General features: G+C 44.9%; 2 protein-coding genes across 2 annotated transcripts; both read left to right on the forward strand.

The window, feature by feature from the left end:
* Positions 1-4297: 4297 nt before the first annotated feature.
* On the forward strand, positions 4298-10326 carry LOC133964739 (synaptotagmin-11-like). Its single transcript, XM_062398977.1, has 4 exons — positions 4298-4863; positions 6201-7138; positions 7723-7843; positions 8777-10326. The coding sequence occupies exons 1-4, from the start codon at positions 4830-4832 to the stop codon at positions 9085-9087; spliced, it is 1404 nt and encodes a 467-aa protein (XP_062254961.1). The 5' UTR covers positions 4298-4829; the 3' UTR covers positions 9088-10326.
* Positions 10327-15607: 5281 nt separating this feature from the next.
* Positions 15608-20373, forward strand: plin6 (perilipin 6). The gene is made up of 6 exons (XM_062398978.1): positions 15608-15830; positions 16090-16172; positions 16698-16935; positions 17267-17448; positions 18276-18542; positions 18879-20373. The coding sequence occupies exons 1-6, from the start codon at positions 15641-15643 to the stop codon at positions 19272-19274; spliced, it is 1356 nt and encodes a 451-aa protein (XP_062254962.1). The 5' UTR covers positions 15608-15640; the 3' UTR covers positions 19275-20373.
* The last annotated feature ends 3372 nt before the right edge of the window (positions 20374-23745 follow it).

The following is a 23745-nucleotide window of genomic DNA, read 5'->3' on the forward strand; positions in this document are numbered from 1 at the left end:
CCTAGGGAATCATCTCTGACCAGCTAATGGATGGGTTAAGAAGGAATGTTCTTGATCAGTGTGTCTTCATGTTCGGACACAAAAACGTGCCCTTATTTAGTCAGAAATCCCATGTGGGATGTGTTTTACCTGAAGTCATGGGTGGAACCAAACTCCCTATATAACTGTGTGTAAGACCCCAGCACGTCAGATTTCACTATTGGCTGTGTGTCTCCGGGTATCTAGATGCCCGTCCGACCTGTAATTCCTTGTAATAAACTTCGTTACACTGAAACTACTGGGTCCTCGGAATCCTTCCTTCATCATCAACAACTTCTACAACATCATCAACCTCTCGGCTGCATCAAATATACGATAACTATCCCCAATCTGCTCGAAATGCCAGTCAGCTGAGGGAACCTTAGGCCATCTCTTTTGGTTTTGTCCCAAATTGAACCAGTTTTGGTCTGATATTTTCAATGCTTTTCTGAGGTATATGAGTGTAATATTTCTCCAGATCCAATCACTGCAATTTTAGGTGGCTCCCAGCACCTTTCTATGCTCACCAACGAACACCGTAGGACTATACAATACGGCATGGTCATAGCAAAATGGAACATACTAACTTTATGGAAGAGTGGTGAGGCGCCTTCCTTTAAGGCCTGGCTTTCAGAAACTACCAGTCTGCTGCATATGGAAAGGATCCGACACAATGTCTCTCTCAGCTCTGCAGCCTTTGATAAGATTTGGCAACCTTTCTTTTTATATTTGTCAAGAATGACCCAACAGTGATAGTCATGCTCCACTCACATTCCTTTCTACCAACGTAACTTCATGTTTTTGACTTCTATATAATGACAGGTATGTTCTGTAGATAATTGTATGTACTGTTTCAGAGCAGGTCCCCTTTATTTATTTTTTTTTAATTAATTAATTTATTTATTTTTCTCTGTCTCTCTCTCTCTTTGTACTCTCTGTTGTTTTTTTTGTTTTTTTTGCTGTCTGTACAATATGTGTTTGTCCATGAACACTTGTTCAATGTGTCTTTTTTCTGTCACAAAATGCTTATTGCCTGTTTTATATATTGAAAATTTATAAATAAAATATTGAAAATATACGATAACTCTTTTAGAGCTAACCTGTTTAAGACCCAATCCCATTTCACCCTACCCCTTGTTTTCGAGGCACATCTTGCCCCTTAAATGAAACTACTAGGGTTAGTGATTGAAATCTTCCCCTACGAGTTGGCTCAGTCCTTCAAGAAGCCGTTACATCATCAGTAGTCATCGATGTTACAGTATTTCTCAGTTGTTGACACACAAAAGGCCTCCAGTTCCTATCTGGCCAGAGGTCCTCATCCACATCACAGGCAATGTTCTCCCTGTCCAAGCAGCGTTGGAAGAAACACCTCGAGTGGCTCATGAAGCCCTGACAGGCGTCGCCACAAGCCTCCTCCATGGCCTGGAGCAGTGGGACCCGGTCCCACTGGTTTTCATTCATATACCTTCCACCTCCAAGCTGAAAAGAATTCCTCAATAGGATTCAGGAAAGGAGAATAAGGTGGAAGGTATAGAACGGAAAAATGTGGGTCATCTACCTGACCAGGTGGTACCAGCAGGTCATGCAGGCCATCCAGGAAGATGAGGAGACGGGCAGCGTTATAGAACCCTATGTGTGCATGGTGGTGCAAGATCCCATGGTGATTCATTGCAGCACACATTGTGATGTTCCCACCACGCTGGCCAATGAGGTTTCTGCCCCGCCTCCTCTTCAACAGGTTGAATCCCACCTCATCAATAAAGATGTACTGGTACAACTCATGAGCTGTGTCATGCTCCTTGATACGTCCTGGGTTTGTTCCCTTTGGGTTTAATGCATTTATTGTAAGTCGCTTTGGATAAAAGCGTCAGCTAAATGTAATGTTATGTAAATCCACTGACACAGACAGCATGACAATGCAAGTTACAGTATGGACACAGAGAGGTCAACACAGTGGGCTACAGTGAGACACTGTAGAAAAGGAACAATATTGGATTACAGGTACAATACATCCATGTGTCAGAGCTGAATGTTGGTACTTACAAGCACAAACTCTCACTGTAACTCCTTGATGCCTGTGTTCCGTTCAAATGGGACCCTGAACACTTGTTTCATCCACATGGCAGTCCTATGAAGAATACGCTCCAATGTAGAGAGGCTGACGGTCTGGACGTTTCTAAATGTAGCATGGTCAGCCAGGATCCTGGTTTTTATTTGTCTGAGTGTGATAGAGTTGTTCTCACGAACCATATCTACAATTTCAGTCTCCTGTTCGTCTGTGAAAATGAGGTGAAATTGCTCAACAGACCTGAATGTTTAGAGATTTGAGTATTTGTGTGTTGTAGGTTGATGCTTTGAAATTTTAATTGAGAAGTGTGTGCAACAACTGAACATTGTGTGTAGTGTTTTGACAACAAGGTGATGTGTAATTGACATCAGAGTGTAAAGAATGAAAGTCAGAGTCTAATGCAGATAAGGGAGTGGGAAGTAGTGCCAAACTGGGTCGAGTGATTGGTACATGAAGTGAAGGTTGTGCAAATTGTGCCGAATTTTCGCTTTTTGTGTGTTAACAACTGAGAAAAACTGTAACAATTGAGAAAAACTGTAAGAGATTTGATATCAAAGAGCCATCTTGCAAAGGGAGTGTCAGGTTTAGCCTTTTGTGTGTGAGGTTTTCAGTTGTCTGTGTGCAGTTTTGAGAAAGTCGTTATTGTTTGAAAAATGTGTGTTAACAATTGTGAAAAACTTTAACAGACAAGACAAAAGTTTTTTCGGGGACGTCACTTTAATAACATGCTGCTGTTTGACTACAGCGACAAACCTACAATATCCTAATCTGTGCTAATGCAGGTGAATCAATGACATTTGAAATTGAAAAGCTAGAGCTCGAGATTATTTACAATATGAATCAAAAGCTTCAGGCTGCTAGCAGTGGTCTGTATCAACCCTCAGGAGGGTTTTCATTAGAACAGGTCCGTTCATTAGCTGCTACCCTTCCATGAGCAGCTGGGACTGAAGAAAGAACCGACTCAAAACGGAGGAATCTGTAGCTTCCCCGGACCACCCCACAAGTAGATGGCAGGGGCCCTTTGGCTCATAATAATAATAATAATAATAATAATAATAATAATTGTTGTTATCCTGCTGCTCTCGAGTCAGAGATACCTGCGTTCAGGACCTGATCCAGAACTATAAACTTGATCAAAGACGAACCTTTTAAGTTCAACGTTAAATGTAGAGATGGTGTCAGACTCTAGAACCCAGAGTGGGAGCTGGTTCCACAGGAGAGGAGCCTGGCAGCTGAAGGTTCTACCTCCTGTTCCTCTCTTACAGACTCTAGAACCACCAGGGAACCTGTGTTTAGGGAGAGCAGTGATCTATCAGGACAGGACAGTGTCATGAGCTCGTTGATATGGGTTGGATTGTTCAGATCTTTCCACGTGAGGAGCAGGATCTTGATGTTCAGAGTTCCACAGGGAGCCAGTGCAGAGAAGCTCAGAGCAGTGAGATGATCTCTTCTGGTTCCTGTCAGCTCTCGTGCTGCAGCATCTTGGACCAACTGGAGCTTCTCACAGACTCACTGGGACGTCCTGATAATAAAGACTAACACTGGTCCAGTCTAGAGGGAACAAATGGAAGAGTTTCTCAGCTTCCTTCTGAGACAGGATGTTCCTCATGTTCATTATAGTGTGCAGGTGGAAGAAAGCTGTCCTACAGACTTGTTTTATATGTGGGTCACATGTCCTGGTCCTAACTGAAGGTTCCTCACAGTGGAGCTGGGGGACAAACTAACACCAAGGGGACTATCTGGTCCCACAGTGTTTCTCTCACATGTTTAGGGACCATTACAATGAGCTCAGTCTGAATTTAGAAGTCCTGGGTCGTCCAGACCTGGATGTTCTTGAGATGTTCCTGAAGTTGGACTCAGTGATTAGATTCATCAGCTTCTTATATGTACAGCTGGGGGTCGTCTGCGTCACAGTGGAGGTGGACGAGGGGCTTTCTGAGGAGGTGGCCTAAAGGGAGCAAAAGGTGAGAAGGAGTCTGAGCTTTCACATGTCAAGATCCTCTCTTGTGGAATCATCTCAGCTTCAGTTCTGGAGGGAGACGTCCTCTCTACGTTTAAAATTCAAACCTTCCTTTGTGATAAAGTTATAGTTTATACAGCTGGTCCAGGTTTGTCTTAGATCTTAGTTCTGCTGCTGCAGGTCTAGAAGGTCGGGGTCACATGACACCTGGAGCTTCTCGTTCCTCTTCTCCCTCTTCATCACATTAATGTCTCATCCACACATGAGGAGTCCTGCTGCTTTATCACTTGTAGATCCAGGCTCTGGCTTGATCGATGCTGGGGAAGTCCAGGCCGATTTATTATATTTACATAATCATGAGTTTATCATATTTTTATGAAGATCAGTTCATTATATTTTGATGATGTCATATATCAGCTGTTTTCCTGGTCTATGTTAAACGTGAGGAAGCAGCTTCAGGACGGAGTGACTCATCTCTGTGAGGACACGATCTTGGTCCAGCCTCATCGCGAGCGGCTCCGCGCAGACTCCCTGCATCATCATCCTCATCTTCCTCATCCTCATCATCTTCATCCTCCTCCTCACCATCAGCAGCACCGAGCGGCTCCTCTGCGGCTCCTCTGCGGACCTTCGAGCGGACCTATGCGGACTGGAGCTTCGGCAGCAGCGGCCTGTGCTCGGTAATTTCCCCGCTGGATGTGAAGCTCCGAGCCGGGAGACAGCATCTGTCCGTCGGTGTCGCTCCGTCTCCTTCTCCCGCATCCCGCTGCCCTCAGCCTCAAAATGGCGGACATGATGGAGCTGGGACCCGCCTACGGTGAGAAGCAGGCCCGCTGTGAGGACACACAACCCGGGTTAACTAGCAGGTGTAGCTCGGTGTATTCCAGGGAATCAGACTGAAATGTTATTTATTGTGTTTTTATTGATTAGTGATCGGCAGCTTTTTTGTTATTGATCTGTCTCTCGCCTTTAATGGAATCACGTTAATCAGTTTATCATTTTATTGTTTTATTAATTTTCCCACCTCAGATAAAAAATCGAATATTTGATCAATACAGAGGAAAATGGCGTACAGAGCATCTGCGTCACTTCCGCTCGTCTGTGATGAAACATTGTTTATTGGTCAATAATCGAACTGATGAGAACAACAGAACGCGGTAAACTGCGCGTCCTCGCGCTGGCTCCCTCTGTCTGGGGCCTTCACGTGCGTGCGCATGCCCGTCGGGGTGGGTACCAGGTGACGTCATGTCTGTAGATTTGAAAGTTTGTTATTTTGTCAGTTCTTATTTTTAATTCGGTCCATCTTATTTTGAAAACGGAATCCAGGTCCAAGTAATGGAGTATTTTTACTCACTACTACTTTTACTTGAGTCATACTTTTCACTACCTTCAGAGATTCAGAGAAAAGGGGCAAAGCTCAATACATCTGAAGTGTGTGTGTGTCTCTTTTGGTGTGTGTGTGTTTGTTGGTGTGTGTTTGCTTGTTTGTGTGTGTGTGTTTGTTGGTGTGTGTTTGCTTGTTGGTGTGTGTTTGTTGGTGTGTGTGTCTCTGTTGGTGTGTGTTTGCTTGTTGGTGTGCTTGTTGGTGTGTGTGTGTGTGTTTGTTGGTGTGTGTTTGCTTGTTTGTGTGTGTTTGTTGGTGTGTGCGTGTGTGTGCTTGTTGGTGTGTGTTTGTGTGTTGCTAGGTTGCGAGCTCAGCTGCTCTCAGCTCTTTCCACATCATGACCTCATCTGAGTGCAAAATAGGAAGCACTTTTATTTTGAAACAAACATCAATAGCTCATCAATGATGATGAAACAACAACTTTTGATTTTATTTAATTGTACACAACTTCTATGTTTAAATATGCAAATGAGAGATTGGTTGGTCGGGGTTATGTGAGCAAACAAAGGTCCTCACAAGGGGAGGAGAATGGGTTCTTGTTGTAGACAGAGAGCAGTGTGATGTCATCACTGTTTAGTCACACAATGTCATGATGTCATCACTTGTTATAGCACAATGACTTCATCAGTGACTCAGCTTGATGTCATCCTTTAATCCTCAGTCCAAACTTCCAGTTAGTGATACTATTCACCAGTGTTGCATTGTGGGAACTGTAGTCTCCCGTGTCAGTTCACATGTCAGTTTGATCATGGAACTCTTCTCTGTCTCAGCCATGTCTCCGGTGCTGGCGGGCTTCCTGGGAGCTGGTGTTCTAGTGGTGGTCGTAGTGGTTCTGGTTCTTCTCTGGTCCTTCTGTCAGCGCCGGTACCTGCGTGCCAGCGGGCGCTACAAGCTGCGTGGAGACCGCTACTGCGACGCCGAGGACCCACCCTACAAGTTCATTCACATGCTGAAGGGCATCAGCATTTACCCAGAATCCCTCAGCAGCAGCAAGAGGATCGTTCGCAGCCTCCGCCAGGCGGACCGGTCCGACCGCGACGGAGTGCGAGGCCCCACTGCTGCCTCCACGGCAGGGAGGGGCATGGTGCTGGTGGACGCTGAGAACAACATCCTGGATGTGCCGGGGCAGCTCCAGATGAGTCACCTGCTTCCCCCGGCCAGACAGGGTCCTGGCCACGGACAGGCCCGGCTGGAGCGGGCGCTGCCGGTCCGCGCCGACTACTGCTGCCTGGACAGCAGCTCAGCCAGCAGCTCAGCCAGCAGCAAGACGGCGTCCCCCTTCACCCCCGCCTCCTCTGAGCCAGAGCCGGAGCCGAGTCTCGGCACCATCAGCCTCACCGTCGACTACAACTTCCCCAAGAAGGCCCTGGTGGTGACCATCGTTGGGGCCCGGGGCCTTCCCGCCATGGACGAGCAGGCAGGCAGCTCGGACCCCTATGTGAAGATGACCATCCTGCCGGAGAAGAAGCACCGTGTCAAGACCCGCGTGCTGAGGAAGACCCTGGACCCGCTGTTCGACGAGACCTTCACCTTCTACGGCGTGGCCTACAGCTCGCTGCCCGAGCTCAACCTGCACTTTCTGGTCCTCAGTTTCGACCGGTTCGCCCGTGACGATGTGATCGGGGAGGCGGTGGTGCCGCTGAAGGGCGTGGACCCGAGCACAGGCCGAGTCCACCTGAGCCAGCAGATCAGCAAGAGGAACATGCAGGTGAGTGAAGATGGATTCAGAGACATGTGTCTGGGTTCTGTTGATCTAATTGAACCCTAACGCTACATATTGGGAAAAACATCCAACATTTTGCCTGCACGTATTTTCATAATGTTGAGTCGTCCCCGTAAAGTTACATCGTCCGTCCTTAACCCTCAACAAGCTTGAGAGGTAGACCCCTCCGAGCGTCACATGGTCCCTGTCCCGGGACGAACCGACGTGCAAGAGAGGCCACGTGATATTAGGATGTTATAGGTTTGTCACTTTAGTAACTGCAAACGATAGCGTTGGTTTATTTAAGATTTAAACGATGTTATTACAGTGCCCCCCCCCCCCAACCCTAACCCTGTTTACATTGAGGACCACTGATGATGTAACGGCTTCCTGAAGGGCTGAGCCAATGTCCTGCGTGCCCCCTCGTCTCTGTCCATCGAGCTCACTGTTCTCACACTCGCTCCGAGAGGATCACAAACTAGTCTGAGATGTCAACATCCAGCAGAGTGAGATCAGTAAGGGACAACCCAGGGAGCCGTTGGGTCATGTGACGTGACCCTCAGTGAGGACATCTTCTCTGTGTGTTTCAGTGTGAGAGTCGTGGTGAGCTGCTGGCGTCTCTGTCCTACCAACCTGTGTCTCATCGTCTCAGCGTCGTCGTCCTTAAGGCGCGGCACCTCCCCAAGATGGACATCACCGGGCTGTCAGCCAGTGAGTACGATCAGCTGGAACACCTTGAGAGGACTTTTTACTCTGTCAACAAACAGGATCAGTGACTGTGCTGGGTTAGGGTCAGGGTTAGGGTTAGGTAAGGTTAATCTCAACCTTTATGTGACCCTGTGCAGATATAGAACTGCAGATAAGAGAAAAGAGGAGGTGGTTCTTCACTCTGTCTTCAGCTCATGTAAACATGTTTGTACTTGTCATGACTTTATCTCCTCTGTGGCAGCTGAACTCGTGACTCCAGCCTTCAGAGACACAAACACTAGCCTAGCAATATAAATATAAAACATATAACCAACACTGTCAAATATGGTAATTAGACTGTTACTCTAACCAGTCTGTCTTATATTCAAGACATTAAGTTATTTACTTTTGTTCAAGTTCAGGAATATATTTCTTAAATGGTAAGTAAACTGGATTTTCTTCACACTCAACATATAGTCCAAAATAACGACTTTCTGACTTTCTGACAGAGATAACGCTGCATCCACAGAGACACGAGTCAGAACCCCCCCCCACCTGTTCCACATCCACCAAGTGATCAGGCTCATAAACAGACTGTGCCCCTCCCACTTCCATCTGCAAGCACCCACATACACACACACCCTGATTCCCCAACAAGTCATTATATTGTCTGGACTAAAATGCATTTTACATTAAAAGCTCTTTGAAGGGAAAACAGATAAATGTCAATGAACTCCTTCTGCTAACATTGGTTTTTAATATACTCTTGTAAACATTATTTATTGCTGTCTTTTTCAATTTTTTCTATTTTTGAAGCACTTTTCACTTGTGAGAAAAAACATGTAGATTTCTATGTGTATGAAAATGATTGTATATAGAATCTTCAATCTTGTGATAAGACAAAGTGAGTGTAGATGAGGACGTGTGTTGACCAGCTGCCTCCTCTCCTCTGCTCAGACCCCTACGTGAAGGTCAACGTTTTCTACGGACGGAAGCGAATCGCCAAGAAGAAGACCCACGTGAAGAAGGGCACGCTGAACCCGGTGTTCAACGAGTCCTTCATCTACGACATCCCGCCCGAGCTGCTGCCAGAGATCTCCATCGAGTTCCTGGTGGTCGATTTCGACCGGACCACCAAGAACGAGGTGCTGGGCCGCCTGCTGCTCGGCCTCCACAGCCCCTCCCCCTCTGGCCCCGCCCACTGGAGGGAGGTCTGTGAAAACCCCCGACGTCAAATCTCCAAATGGCACAACCTCAGCCAGTACTGAGGGGCGGAGCTTCACAGTCCAGCTGACAGTGGCCGCCAGCTTGGACTGAACCAGTGAACACCACTGGATATACAGACTGTCTGTACAGCACACACACATCAAACCACACATATATACACACATACATATATACATATATTAAAATACACACACATATACACATTTATATACACATATATATATATATAAATACACATACATTTATACTCATATACATACACACATAGACACACTTAAGAATACAAACGTACACACACAGACACACATGCACACAGACAGACACACTGTTGTGATCATTGTTAAACTCTACATTTTGCAGTTGTTTATTTGAGTCGATAGGAATCAAGCTGTTTTTAAAATAGAATCATGGCGTCCGACTCTCCTCATCTGGATCGTGTTTGTCGATGGGAACAAATGATCCAGTAAGACTTCAAAAAAGAAAAGATCTCCCCTCTTGCTGTTGTCATGCAGTTCATCGCATGTTGTCCCTGAAAAAAAGAGGAGTGGAGCTGCTGACGGACACGTGAAGAACATTTAACTCTGCTTTTAACTCAACGCTGAATTATCCTCGTAGACAAGTCCCCCCCCCCCGACCACATGTTCCACGTCGCTCCGACCGGCAGCATGTTTCCCGCCCGCAGCTTGACGCCTCGATTCCCAGTAGAGAATGAGAAACGGGTTCCAGTCTCAAAGTGTGGCTGAAGATGACGGACGTGTAAAATATGTCGGTCTGATGTTGAACTGAGAGCAGCTGTGATGTCATCAATCGTCATCTCGTCATTGATCACATCAGAGAGAAACATCTGGATGTTGTGGTGAGACCTCGAATCAGAACACACAGCTTCTCTCTCCTCTTCCTCCTGTCTCCTCCTCCCCCCTCCTCTTCTCCTCCTCTTACTCATCTCCTCCTGTGATTTATCGCTCTGCTTTTCTGAAAGACTTCTTGCTGCAGTGCTTGATCAGAAGGGTGGTGGCGCTGTTTCAGAAACACTTTGATGTTATGAAGTTGATTCAGATTTCATGAGAAGAACCAGTTCCACCTGAAGAGCTGATGGCTGCAGATGTGTACAGATGTGAAGAAGTTTGCTGGTTTCCTTCCTGTCTGATGCCCTCAGAGCTTAAGTGTGTTTGAGCGCCCCCTGTTGTTCACCTGGATGCTAACCTCTGTGTTGGATTTGTTAACACTCATTGGACGTGCAAATAAAAAACAAAGTTGGCCGTGACGGCGCTATCGTCCCACATCTGCTTCTGTGTCCACTTTGTTAGGTACACCTGTACAGGGCGACGCAGCATGTTCAGGTTCAACCACCTACACTGACGTATTCACCCTGACAACCATTATTCTAAATTTTAACAACTTTTTCATTAATTATGCATTACATATATGCGTTTTGTGTGTATTTGTGTCTCAGTATGTGAGACTATCTATAGTTATGAGGCCAATTTTGGTTCAATACCATCATTGTATGGACATTTCGTCTGGTCCTCACAATTTCAATGAGCTGTTTGAAGACTTGGTTTTAGGGTTAGGTTAGAGTTAGCATAGGTTAGGGTAGTAAGGGTTAGATATTTAGTTATGAGGGTTAGGAGCTAGGGAATGAAGTATGTCAATGTGTGTGTGTGCTAGGGTTAGGAGGTTAAAGGAAGGACCAAACTGGAGGCCACACATGACAACTTAAACTAAAATCAAATGTATTGAAGTAAATTCATTTAACTAAGGATATATGTTTCAGTTAATCAGTAATGTTTGTGTTTGGATGTGTGAATATGAGATGTATCTAAATATCTAAACAACCTCAATCCAAGCAGCCCAGAGGTGAGAGGGAGTGAACTCAGGTGTCCAGATAAACACAAAGTAGGTCAGAGGGCGAGAGGCCCTCACACCCACTGGATCAGACACAATTCATATCATACAATTATCCAATTAGATTGACTCATTTATTTTATTTTTTATAACCTGCAACTTTACTCTACCACTGACCAATACCTTTTTTACTTCACCCAGTTTTCATGAACCAACAACCTTGGATCCAAGGAAAGTGCTTTTACATAAAATACTGGAAAGAAGAATTGTAAAGGCCATCAAGTAAGTTACAGTACATGTAATGACCAAGGTCCTTGTGATAATGCATCTGTAACAACAACCTCCTATAAAATGGCGGCTGTCCAAATGATAGGCCTGCAAGAACAATCCCCTTTGCATTGCGTCTAATTCAGAACCTGAGTAATGAGTCGACTAGAAAATCACGTGTCCTCAGTGTTTTCAAAGAATGAATGTAACATGTCCTCCTATAACGAATCAAGTCTAGACAACATGTGACAATAAAAATAACCTATGAAGGATGTGTGTCAGTGACATGTAAAGCATCCTTGGGTCTCTTGAAAGGCGCTCTTTAAATTAGACCTATTCTTGTTATTGTTATTTGTTGAGTTTTAACCTGCGGACGTTGTTCACATCACAGTTTCACATTTCACTGTTTAACTTTCTTTCATGTGTTCATATCTGATTCCACTTGCACTCTTCCTCCTCTGTGAAATAAACAGCACGGGTTTGTGCTGCTGAACACGCCCCCTACAGGAGGGTTAGAGTTAGTTCAGTTAACACAAACTCAACAGATCTTAACCAGCTTTGAACGGTTTAACACAGTCACTGAACCAGGGTTTGTTAACCCGAGTTAATTCAGAGAAGGTTGAACCAGCTTCATAGAACTGAGGCCTGTTGCACAAAGTGAATTCAACATAACTTAACCAATCACATACCTGGACAGTTTGAGTGACAGCAGAGCTGAGGATCAAACTGTTGAATAATAAAAAAATCAGACGAGAACAAACATCCAGAATAAAAGACACAGCTCCAGCTGCATGTTTAATGAAGAGAGAGAGAGAGAGAGAGAGAGAGAGAGAGAGAGAGAGAGAGACAGGCAGACAGACACACAGACAGACAGACACACACAGGCAGACAGACACACAGACACACACAGGCAGACAGACACACAGACAGGCAGATAATTTAAAGGCAGTTTTACTGTTAAAAAATTAGACAAGTTCACTAGTTTTATTTCATTTTTTAATGAAAGGCAGGTCTTAAGTAGAGCTACATGATAGTCTGTTGAGGTATATTGTGTTATATTATTAGGGTAATGGAGAGGCGGTGGTCTAGTGGCAGAAACTTGGACTATGGGCAGAGAAGGTCTCTGGTTCGTCTCTGGTTCGACTCCACGGAAAGACAACAAAAGACGAACCTGGATTGATCTGTCCAAAAATCAAAGAGTCTCCCTACCCTGTCTAGTGCCCCTGAGCAAGGCACCTTACTCCCCCAACATCTGCTCCCCGAGCGCCGTACATGGTCGCTCACTGCTCTGTGTGTCCTGCACCAGATGGGTCAAAAGCAGAGGTTACATGTCCCTACCTGCATGAGTGTGTTGTGCATGTCTGTGCATGTGTTTGGGATGAATAAATGCATCTTAATCTTCATATTCCAAACTCTCGGCTTCATAATGAGAGTTCACAAACCAACGGTGACTTCACGCTAAGTTGCCTCTTGGGTGAAACCTTGGTGGCCTCAAGATCAGCTGCAGGGGATAAAATAAACTCTAAAGGCTGCTAGCATCCGTTTCAAAACCCTATTACTTGGTACCGTGCTGTGAGCGGCTCAGGACATGGTCGCACCTTACAGTCCACTACGCTCTGCTTGGGCCAATCAGCTCGTTGCTCCCTCACTGCTCAACCCTCATCAACATAACCCTAACCTTGGCTCCTGATTGGTGGAACCAGCTCCACATCGACATCCGGACATCGCAAAGTTTACACATCTTCCGCCGCAAACCATAAACACAGCTCCTCCGACTTTACCTTGAATAACATTTTAGGACTAACAATTTAGTCGCACTCTATTCTCACTTACTGATAGCACTTTGTAGTTTAGCTTTAGTTCTGGTTTGCTCCTTATGGTTGATGCACTGATTGTTAGTCGCTTTGAATAAAAGCTTCAGCTCAATGAAATGTGATGGACTGTTCCCAACAAAGAAGTGTTGGGAGCTGGTATTCGTGAACTATAGTTGGGCCTTACTGTTCTGGAGACAAAGGAGAGCCTCCAGAACTCAGTCTCCCAGGGTGCTTCAACTTCACACCGAGGTGGTCAACTGACCCTGGACACAATTTTCCACCACTATTGGTCACTCTGTGCCCCATGACCCATGAGGTCACCAGGAGAAGCCCAGTCCCCCTCTCTTCTGTCTGTTTCTGCTCCACTTCCCATAGAGGAGAGGTGCAGCTCCCCAGCTCACCCAGCCAGGGACACTTCCTCCCTATCCAGGCTCTACCAACCTCCAAGCAGCCTGGAGCAGACAGCTGAGACCTTCCAAGAGGCAGCGGCACGAGGTCCAGCCGAAGAACTTCAGAACAAAGCTGCATCGCACACAAAACCACCAAACAGGAGCCACACACCAGCAAGACGACTTCAGCCACAGTGGGTCCGTTGTCTTCATATGGGCTAGCCACCATCTTGAAATCACACTCACACACACACACACACACACACACACACACACACACACACGCATACTCACATACACATCTTTATATAGTAAGTACACCTTTAGTAGTTTTGTACTATTATTAACTTTTAACATTCATATATAATATTTTATTTTGATACTACTTAGTTACTCGTGTTGTGTTGTTGTATTAATTGTGTTGTTGTATTACTTGTCATGTTCTCATCATCACTCGTACTGTGTTGTTGTATTACTGTGTTGTTGTATTACTTGTATTGTTGTCGTTACTTGTGTTGTGTTGTTGTTGCGTTACTCATGTCCCACAGATCACCTGATTTCCCAAACTGAACCGAGAAGAAGAAAATGGATGGAGCAGAATTTTCACTGTGCATCTCAATGACTTGACAAACGCGTGTGTGTGTGTGTGTGTGTTTGTGTTTGTGTTTGTGTGTCTGTGTGTGTTCGATTTCTAATAAATGATGAATTTCGCGTCTGTTTCTCTTCTTTCCTCAGAAATGACCTCATTCAGCGGCTGGTAATTGATTCGTCCCTGACAGACACACAAACAGCAGACGATTGATAAAAGAACTCACTGCTGTGATGTCACATGACCCCGCGTCCAATCAGCTTGCACAGATCAGCCTCAAATACAGTTTCCGCTCAGCAGCAGCACTCACAACGTTTCTTCATCATCTCATTTGGTAAGACATTTCACTCTCATATTTCAAATCCTGCATTTTCTGTTTGTTCACTCGTTTATTCATTCGTTCATTACCTCATCCGTTTGTGTCGCAGGGAACAAATCGTAAAATTATGTCAATCAATTCCTGATTGTTAACAACTTTAAATTAAAATTCATGACGGTGTCAAATTGAAAAATAATAATAATAATTATTCTAATTATTATTTATTTTAAATCTTCTTTAAAAATGTAAGGTTTTCTCCCATCAGGCCTTTGGGTGTGGCTCTCACTCCTTCATATATTTTACAGTGTAGTAGTAGAAACAGATAAACACAATATTTTCATTAATCACCATCAATGTTTTTACTGATTTATTTTTTATCATAGATTTTTATTTTTGAGATTATATTATGGATAATTATTCAAAAAACAACTTTGTTATCAAACAAAGAAAATCATCAAATATTCATGTTTCAGAAATAAAATAATTACACTTGCTGCTCAATATGAATCAAATAAAAATTGTATACCAATAATTCTAAAAGAAAACAATTTAATAGATTAGAAAAAAGAACAGATCCAGGATAGACCAGAAACAGGTTCAGGTTCAGGATCAGGTTCAGGATCAGGTTCAGGTTCAGGTTCAGGTTCAGGATCAGGATCAGGATCAGGATCAGGATCAGGTTCAGGTTCAGGTTCAGGTTCAGGTTCAGAATCAGGATCAGGTTCAGGATCAGGATCAGGATCGGGTTCAGGATCAGGTTCAGGTTCAGGTTCAGGTTCAGGTTCAGGTTCAGGATCAGGATTCTTTTGAAGCTGATCTGTAACTCCTGCCTTGAGGTGATTTTCTTCTTCACGGTCTCTGTGCTCGTGAAGAATGGCTCTCTGTGCGTTTTGAGTCTCTTCAGTTTCATGCTGGTTTCAGCAGAACAGTCGAGTCTTTATGAGCCCATCAGCTGACTGCCTCATGCTGAGGCCTAGTGACGTCACGACCTCTGACCTCTGCTCGTCTCTCCTCAGATTCAGTGACGGAGAAATGTCCTATCTACAAAATTATGAGGTGAGTTCACACGAGTCCCCGCCCCCCCGGGTCACTCGATTAATGTAAACGTCACGAGATCTCAGATTTTGTGAAAAGAAAAAATGTCTGACTTTAATCTCAATAATGTAAATGTCCCTCTTACTCTCCGTATGCTAGTCCTTTGAGGAATGCTTGATTCATTTCAGTGTTTAGTGCTAGTTGAGTTTGTGACGTCACAATGAGACCAGTGAGTTTATTTAGTGTTGTATTACTTTAAGCCAGTAGGGCGGCGCCGTGTTAGCCGCTAACGTTGAAGGAGACGTGATCTCTCTCCCCTGCTCTCAGATCAGCGCCATGCTCAGAGTCTCTCGCCTGCCGCTGGTTCGCTCGGCACTGGAGTCGGTGACTTCAGTGTACTCAGAGGTTATAGGTCGTTACCCCCTGCTGGGGCTGATGGGAGGAGTGGCCGAGGTCGGAGTTCGCAGCGTCTCCCTCGTGGCGATGAAGCAAGCCACACCCATCCTGCAGAGCCTAGAGCCGCAGAGTATGTGTAGATAAATGCTACTGCTGCTACTGCTGCTAATGCTGCTAATGATGCTAATGATGCTAATAATGCTAATGGAGTTATTGATGTTAATGATGCTACCACTGCTAATAATGCTACTGCTGCTAATAATGCTAATGGAGTTATAGATGTTAATGATGCTACCACTGCCAATAATGCGACTGCAGCTAATGAAACCAGTATTGCTAACATCGTGGCATCGATGTGGATTAACAGCAGCAGTTTGTTTTCTCCTCAGTTGAAGTAGCCAACAATTTGGCTCAGTTCGGTCTCGACAGTCTGGAAAAGAACTTCCCGATTCTGAATCAGTCGACAGATGAGGTACGTTAAGAAAACTGCTTTAAACACCAAACTGTATAAACTTTAAACTTGTATATACTTTAAACTCTTTTAAGGGTATTAAACATACTTTAATACTTTCATGCGTTAAGTAGATTTATCCTGTGAAATAAATATTTATTTGGGGGACAGATAGTTTCAAGATTTACCTTGGGGCCGGCCCCCCCCCCCCGGGACATGAACCCTCACCACAGTGACTCTACACTGTTGTGTGGTGCACACTGTCCTTAAAGGGAAGACTGAGGAAAGTTTAAATCAACGTATGGTTGGTGTAATGGATCTCAGCCCCCCCGGGTTTTTATTGTTCAACAGTTTGATCCTCATATGCAGGAAACTCCGCCCCTTTTATCTGCACTGTACAGTTGGAAAGTCTGAGTTAACTTAATGAGTTGATACCCAGCGTCATGTGACCACTGAGCCTGACTGTGATTTTCAGGATAAGTTCAGCTGGATAAACAGATCCTGGACATGTTGACCTCACTTCATAGAACAGATGTCTCTCTTCAGGTCGTGGGTCACCTCAAGGACGCCCTCTTCCTGACCCTGGACGACGTGCAGCTGTGGGTGGTGGACGGTTTGGACGGCGCTCTGGATCAGCTGGAGCGTCTGGCCGACGCGGCGCGGGTGGCGGTGCGGCAGCTGCAGGACTCTCAGGTGGGTCGAGCGGCCTCGTCAGGACTGGACGACGTGCTGAGTCGTCTGGAGGATGCCACCGCCTACTACCTGCCCCTCCCACCCACGCTGCGTGAGTATAGGGCCTCTCTGGAAAAGCAGCGCAATGTTCTGTCATGTGATTGGACATCTGCTGTAAACATGGGTGCACGATGTGGGAGGAGTTAATAATGAGGAACAGTTATTTAATAATAGCAGTTAAAATAAAGTGTAGTAAAACTAAACAACATGGATACAATAGAATAGTGAGAACAGTCCACTCGGAGGTTTGGTGTGACACAAGACGCTAACTCATGTTTCTGCCATGCTGCAGCTTCACATCCTTAAAACCGGTGTCTTTGTTTTCTCCTGGTTGTTGTTGTGGTTGTTGTTGTGGTTGTTGTTGTGGTTGTTGTTGTGGTCAGGTCGGGAGTGGGAGATGCGGGTGCAGGAGTACGAGGACGAGGACGAGGATGACGAGCCCAGTCTGTGGACGAGGATGAGGAGTCTCCTGCTCAGCCTCAGTCTGCAGCTCTACCACCGAATGATGAAGGTCAGGGAGCAGCTGCTGACAGCCGCCGGGACGCTGGGAGACGCCGCTGACAAGGTGGAAAAATGTCAAACTGTCCATGTCCTTCCTGTCTGAGTATAAACCCCTGCAGAGCCACTGTCCACTTGTCCACCGGCCGTCTCTCTAGTCTACAGATGACACGCCAAAGGTCAGAGTTTGGTGACATGGTGAAGCAGCATGGGATTATGGGAGAACACACAGGAAGTCTCCAACCTAAAGGAAGATAAAGATGCTTCAGCTCGATTCTAAAACATCTGCCTCCTGAGTTTGATCTGAGGTCGCCGCCTCAGTTAAAAGCGGGAACGTGATGTCACCTCGAAAGTTACATCATCTAACAATGTCCTAAAAAACAGATGAGACAAGTCCTAACGTTTTATTTTCAAACCTGTGAAATCTGTAGTTTGAATCCAAGTAACTATGTGTGTCATTATAAGAAGTCACATTTTATGATTTTTAACTAAACATTAGCGGCAGCTCGAGTCTGTGTGAAAGAGCAATGTTGAGAATAATGGGAAAATGATTTTCTTCAGCTCTGACCCCGACACTAAGGCCCAGTCGACTGAGGGAATCTGGGTAATGTAGTTCAGGTAAACAGGTGTCTGCTCCTGGACTAACTGGTTCTGTCGTCACTGTCGTGGCAGCCCCATGTCCTCTGTCATGTCCTCTGTCATCACATGTCTCTTTCTGCCGCAACTCAGAGGTTTGGTTTGTTTCTCTGAGCCGAGACTTGACCTCTGACCCCCCTTCTTGTTCTTGTAACCCCCACATGACTCTGATCACCTTTAAGAACAGAGAGAGTGAACAGGAAGTAGGTGAATACTCCTTTGAAGTCTTACAAAGCATTTCCTGCTGTTTCCATTCAGGTGGGTCTGAGCCGCGTCCTTGAGCTGGTCGGTGAGCTGCTGCATCACCTGCAGAACCTCCTCGTGGCACTGGTGTACCGAGCAGAGCATCTCAGAGAGCTGACCATGAACCAGATCAAAAGTCAGGCAGCCATGTTGGTGGAGCTGAGTCCGGTGCGTCAGGTCCGAGAGCTGCCGCTGCAGATCCAGCAGCTGCTCAGAGACCTGCAGGAACTGTCCAAGCTCCTCCTGCAGCTGGTGATCAACGCCACGCCGCTCTACAACCTGGTGAGTCCAGGGGAGAAACACCTGAGCCGCATCTGAAAAGGGATCGGGTGTCTGACCAGTGTCTGAATGTTGTCAAATTGGTCTCTGCAAAATCAGTTCAACCTTGTGTTTTATTCAAAACATGTCCATTCTCCTCCCTCTTGTTCGTCACTTCCTGTAAAGCCTGGTCAAACTTCCTGTTCTCATGATGTTGCTTCTGTTTGTCCTTTTAGTTTTGGAGGGAACTAAAAGCAGTTTTCAAACATGAACTAAACCATGAACATGTTCCTGAGATGTTCCTCACATGCTCTGGAGGTTCTGCATGTGAAACGTGTTTGTCTATTTGTTGATCTTCAGCTGCAGCAGCCGACCGATCAGGAAGTCGAGGACTTTCTCAGCCAGGAGGACTTTTCCTTTGACGGCTCGTCTCGACGCAGCTCAGCTAACAGCCTCTTCCTGAAGGCGATGGACGGCCGTCCTCGTCGCCGCCGGAGTCTCTACTCCCGCGCCAGAGGCTCTGGGGCCCCCCAGAGCCCCGACCCTCCCAACGGTCGGTGCTCCAGCCTAAAGGATCCTGCGGCCCTGGAGATGGACGACCCGTACGTCCCTTCCGACAGCAGCGTCGTCCGCCGGCCATCGGCCGCCGAGCTGCTCCTCACGCCGCTCAAACAGTTCGTCTCTCAGAGCCAGAAGGCCTTCGAGTACCTGAGCCCCAACTCCCCCAACGACACCGCCATAACAACAGCCAACTGAGGTGTGACCCCGCCCTCCCCCACCAGCGGTCACTGCTGCCAACCCACGACCAATCACAGCCTCCCGTCCCCGGTGATCAGAGCTTCCTACCCGACCTGGTTTGTGCGTTCACGTTCTCCGACAGAGCTGTTGGCAAATTAGTTTAAATCGCTCATTAAAAAAAAACAGCGAGTCTGAAGTTAGTCCAAAAAAATGAATTCACACTTTTGATTTCTGCTTTGTATTCATTTGATTGGACCTCACCTCTTTAAATCAGTGATTTCATGATCATTTTAAACAAGCGATCTCCGTGCGACAGTAGATGACTCGTTCAGAAGAAGTTTTTGTTTTTTCCAGAACGTTCAGCCACGGCTTGGAATCAGTCCAGGACATGTGACTAAAAGTTCTTCTAACTGAATAAATGGGTTTTCTGAGATGTTTGTCCTTCAAGTCATTGGCTCAGTTTCCAGTGTCGTACTTTTGATTGAACCTGGATTCCTGAAAATTATAATCTGTGACATCATCAGTGGAGAGTTATGATGACTGTGCAAACGTTTCTTTTCATTATATTTTAATCCAGTGGAAACTGCTTATGGTGATCACGTTTGTGCCGGGCCAAAGTCATCATTATAGGCGGTTGATAACTATAAATGAATTGCATGATAGTCCCAGAGCTGGAGGGTTAGGTAACAAACACACACACTCTCCCACACACACCATGAAACACACATGATCAGAAAAGCGTGTAAAGGGTAAAAACACCAGAATCAGTAAACGATGTAAGTAGAGGAGATGGTTCAGTGATGAATGATAGAGACAGGGAGGAGCAGTAAATTACATAAAACAGATTTTACGTCCAAACATGAAAGACCTAAAGTGATCACTGTAAGGAGATTCTCCAAACAGCATTTGTATAGGAACGATTCTCACTGAAGCTTTGTGATCCATACATCCGGTTTCCACTTGAATAAAATATATATTATGTCAATAATAATAATCATTATTAACAAATATAACAATACTGTTTTTTTCTCCGTTTTCAAACAAAAAGTAAAATCTGTAAAAATTGGTTTTGTCCTGTTTCAATGTTATAAATAAAGTTTCCTGGATTCAAATTCAATGTGTTTGATAAAAGTCAGTTTTATCAGAAATAGACAGAATATATTGATAATTGTTAGTTAACCAGTTCATTTATCGATTCTTTTCCTGATCAATCCATTGTTTTTTAATATCAAAAACTTCGACGAACATGACTTTGATTTAAACCTGATTACTTCAGTTAGTTCCTCTTACGTTCTGACTGAAGTGGAGACGTTCATTCTGAACTGACGTGAACTGACGTTAAAGAAAATAACTTTTCAGTTTACAGTTAATTTGTTCTAATCTGTATCTCAGTGGATCAAAATTATTGATCTGTTCAGTTGAAATAATCAGCGGCTCAAAGGGGCTTTGAACAGAGCTTCAAAACATTCATCTAGATCAACTGACTGAAATATTTATTATTGGTGATTGATTGTTGCATCACAGTAAAAAAACAGCTTGAACAGTCATATGATCATTTCTATAAAAACACATTCACACAGAACAGATTATAAAGTGGTGCATCTGTTCAATTACCATCTTTGTTAGAGCCAGTCCAACAACCCTCAGACTGAAGTAATGAACATCAAGATCAAAAGTATCAATAACGCTTAGTATGAAATCAATAATTAATCAATTAACTTTTAACACTCAGAGTCTGCAGCTCAATGGCAGGAAGTAGAAACAGTTTTAAACAAGATGAACTTCAGTTTGTTCCTTTATTTAGGTTCAATATCATTAACACTTGTTTAGAGGTCGACTTCTTCTGGGTTAAACATCCGTCTTGTCTGTCTTCGTCCTCTTGGGTCCTGGGTGTCCCCTCATCTCCAGAAACTCCCTCAGCCTCTTCCTTGTCTTCTTCAGCAGTGACTCACTGGTGGAGCCACTCTCTGGATGACGTTGGTTTGAATCCAACTTCTTTCTGTTTGCTGGATGAAGCTCTGATTTGAAGGTTTCCATTAATTTGTTCCGAAAACTCTGACGTAGATTCATCAGGTCATCCTGAAAAACAATCAAGTCTTTATATACAGTCACTGATCCTCTTTATATAAAGTCACTGATCATCTTTATATACAGTCACTGATCATCTTTATATACAGTCACTAATCATCTTTATATACAGTCACTGATCATCTTTATATAAAGTCACTGATCATCTTTATATACAGTCACTGATCATCTTTATATACAGTCACTAATCATCTGTATATACAGTCACTGATCATCTTTATATACAGTCACTAATCATCTTTATATACAGTCACTGATCATCTTTATATACAGTCACTGATCCTCATTATATAAAGTCACTGATCGTCTTTATATACAGTCACTGATCATCTTTATATAAAGTCACTGATCCTCTTTATATAAAGTCACTGATCCTCTTTATATACAGTCACTGATCATCTTTATATACAGTCACTGATCGTCTTTATTACCTGTGAGGACGTGTTCTGTCTGAATAGACTCCAGACCTCACGGATGAATTCTACAGGAGTTTGATAAGCAGGAGGACGATGGAGAGTGAGACGCTCTGACATCAACATCAGACCAACCCAAACACAACCGACCTGTAAACAAGATAGAACTCATCAGTGGTGAAAAGGACTCATATGTTCTGTTGGAGCAGACTTAGTGGGTAGTATGCTGGGCCAACTCCCCCCCTGTCTAGGTAATACGTCATGTGACACTGCCAGATCACTTACTGTGTGATATGCCGAGTCCAGGATCAGTGTTCAGATAATGAAACGGGCTAAACGGGAGTATATTCTTTAAATACGCTTCTCTGATAGAATGGGTTTGGTCTTAGGTCAACTAGATTGTTTGTTTTTACGGTTTTGACTTACATTCAATTGAGAGTTAAAGAAAACCAGTCAGTGTGAAAGTGTTTGACTTTATTCCAATTCTGTTAAGGACTAAGTTCTACTTTACTTTCAACCTTTGAGGTAAATACACTTCGTCCTAATCAGGTTTTGGTAAATAGAAGATTTTGTGAACTCACAGATTAAGTTTCTCTTGTGTTGAACTCTGCTGAGTTTCTATTACTGGAGCCTGACTCATGAGCAGGGGGTGTGGACTCTGGTTTAAAACCAGGAAGTGTTTGAAGCGTCAGATTGAGTCTTTCAGGAGAGGAGTTTATAACACTGCTCTGTTTCCTTTTATTGGAATAACTGTTTTTACTTTCTGTGCCTGTGCTCATCGGCCTCGCACATCCATCCCCCCCGCTCCACACGTACCCAGCACCTTATCACAGGGGGCCTCTGGAACTGCCAGTCAGCTCCCAAGACGGACTTCATCTCTGCCTTTGCTACCCAGCAGTCGCTTCACATCCGTGCTCCCACTGAGACTTGGACCCCCCCGTCCTTGACTCACTCTGTCCTCTGACTTCACGGCAGGAGCCCAAGTCATCCCCAGCCCCGTCTCTGACTCGAGTCGACCGAGCCACTATCGAGCATCACAAAGGAAACGGTGAAAATCTAGACACCTTGACAACCTCCTCACTCTCCTCTCTCCTTTCTCTGCCTCTAATTCTGCAGCAAAAAGCTCTTTTTACAAAACTAGAATTCAATCCTCATTTTCGAACCCCCAAAAAACTCTGGTGCATTTGACACAGTGAACCACAGATCCTCATTTCCTCCCTTCAGGACCTCGGTGTCTCAGGCTCTGCTCTCTCCCTGCTCTCTTCCTACCTCGATGACCGAACCTATCTGGTAACTTGGAGAGGATCTGTGTCTGAACCTTGTCCTCTCACTACGGGGGTCCCTCAAGGTTCTGTCCTGGGTCCTCTCCTCTTCTCTCTGTACACCAACTCTCTCTGTCATTCACTCACATGGATTTTCCTACCATATCTATGCTGATGATACAAACTAATCCTCTCTTTCCCCCGATCTGAAACACAGGAAGCAGCAGGAGTCTCTGTCTGACTGACGTCTCTCAGTGCAGGTCTGCACACCACCTGAAAACCTGACTGAACTACTTCTCCTTCCAGGGAAAGACTCTCCCTGCCACGACCTGACTATTAACTTTGATAACTCTGTGTTAGCTAAATGAAATGTAATAGATCAGTGCGTCTTTGGTTAAAGACTCTTCAGTGGTGAACAGCGCTCTCATATAGATGAACCTCAGGTTCACAGTCACCACACACAAGCTCCACAGTGTCACTGTGGATGAACTGACCTTAGAGAGTCGACTGCAGCCTTCGACCTTCAGGTGCAGCAGCACACTTTCACACCTCTGAAACAAAACAACAGTTTAAAACATCTGCAGCTGATACCAGAAAACTATAAATGTTTTTGGTGCGACTTCAATAACTGATGGAATATTAGATTGGTGTGTGCAAACTCTGACCCTCTGGTCCATTAGACTGAGACAGGGACCCTGGGGAATCTTCGGTCTCTTGGATCTGTAG

Source organism: Platichthys flesus, chromosome 11 (genome assembly GCF_949316205.1).
Source record: "Platichthys flesus chromosome 11, fPlaFle2.1, whole genome shotgun sequence".
Classification (NCBI taxonomy): Eukaryota; Metazoa; Chordata; class Actinopteri; order Pleuronectiformes; family Pleuronectidae; genus Platichthys; species Platichthys flesus.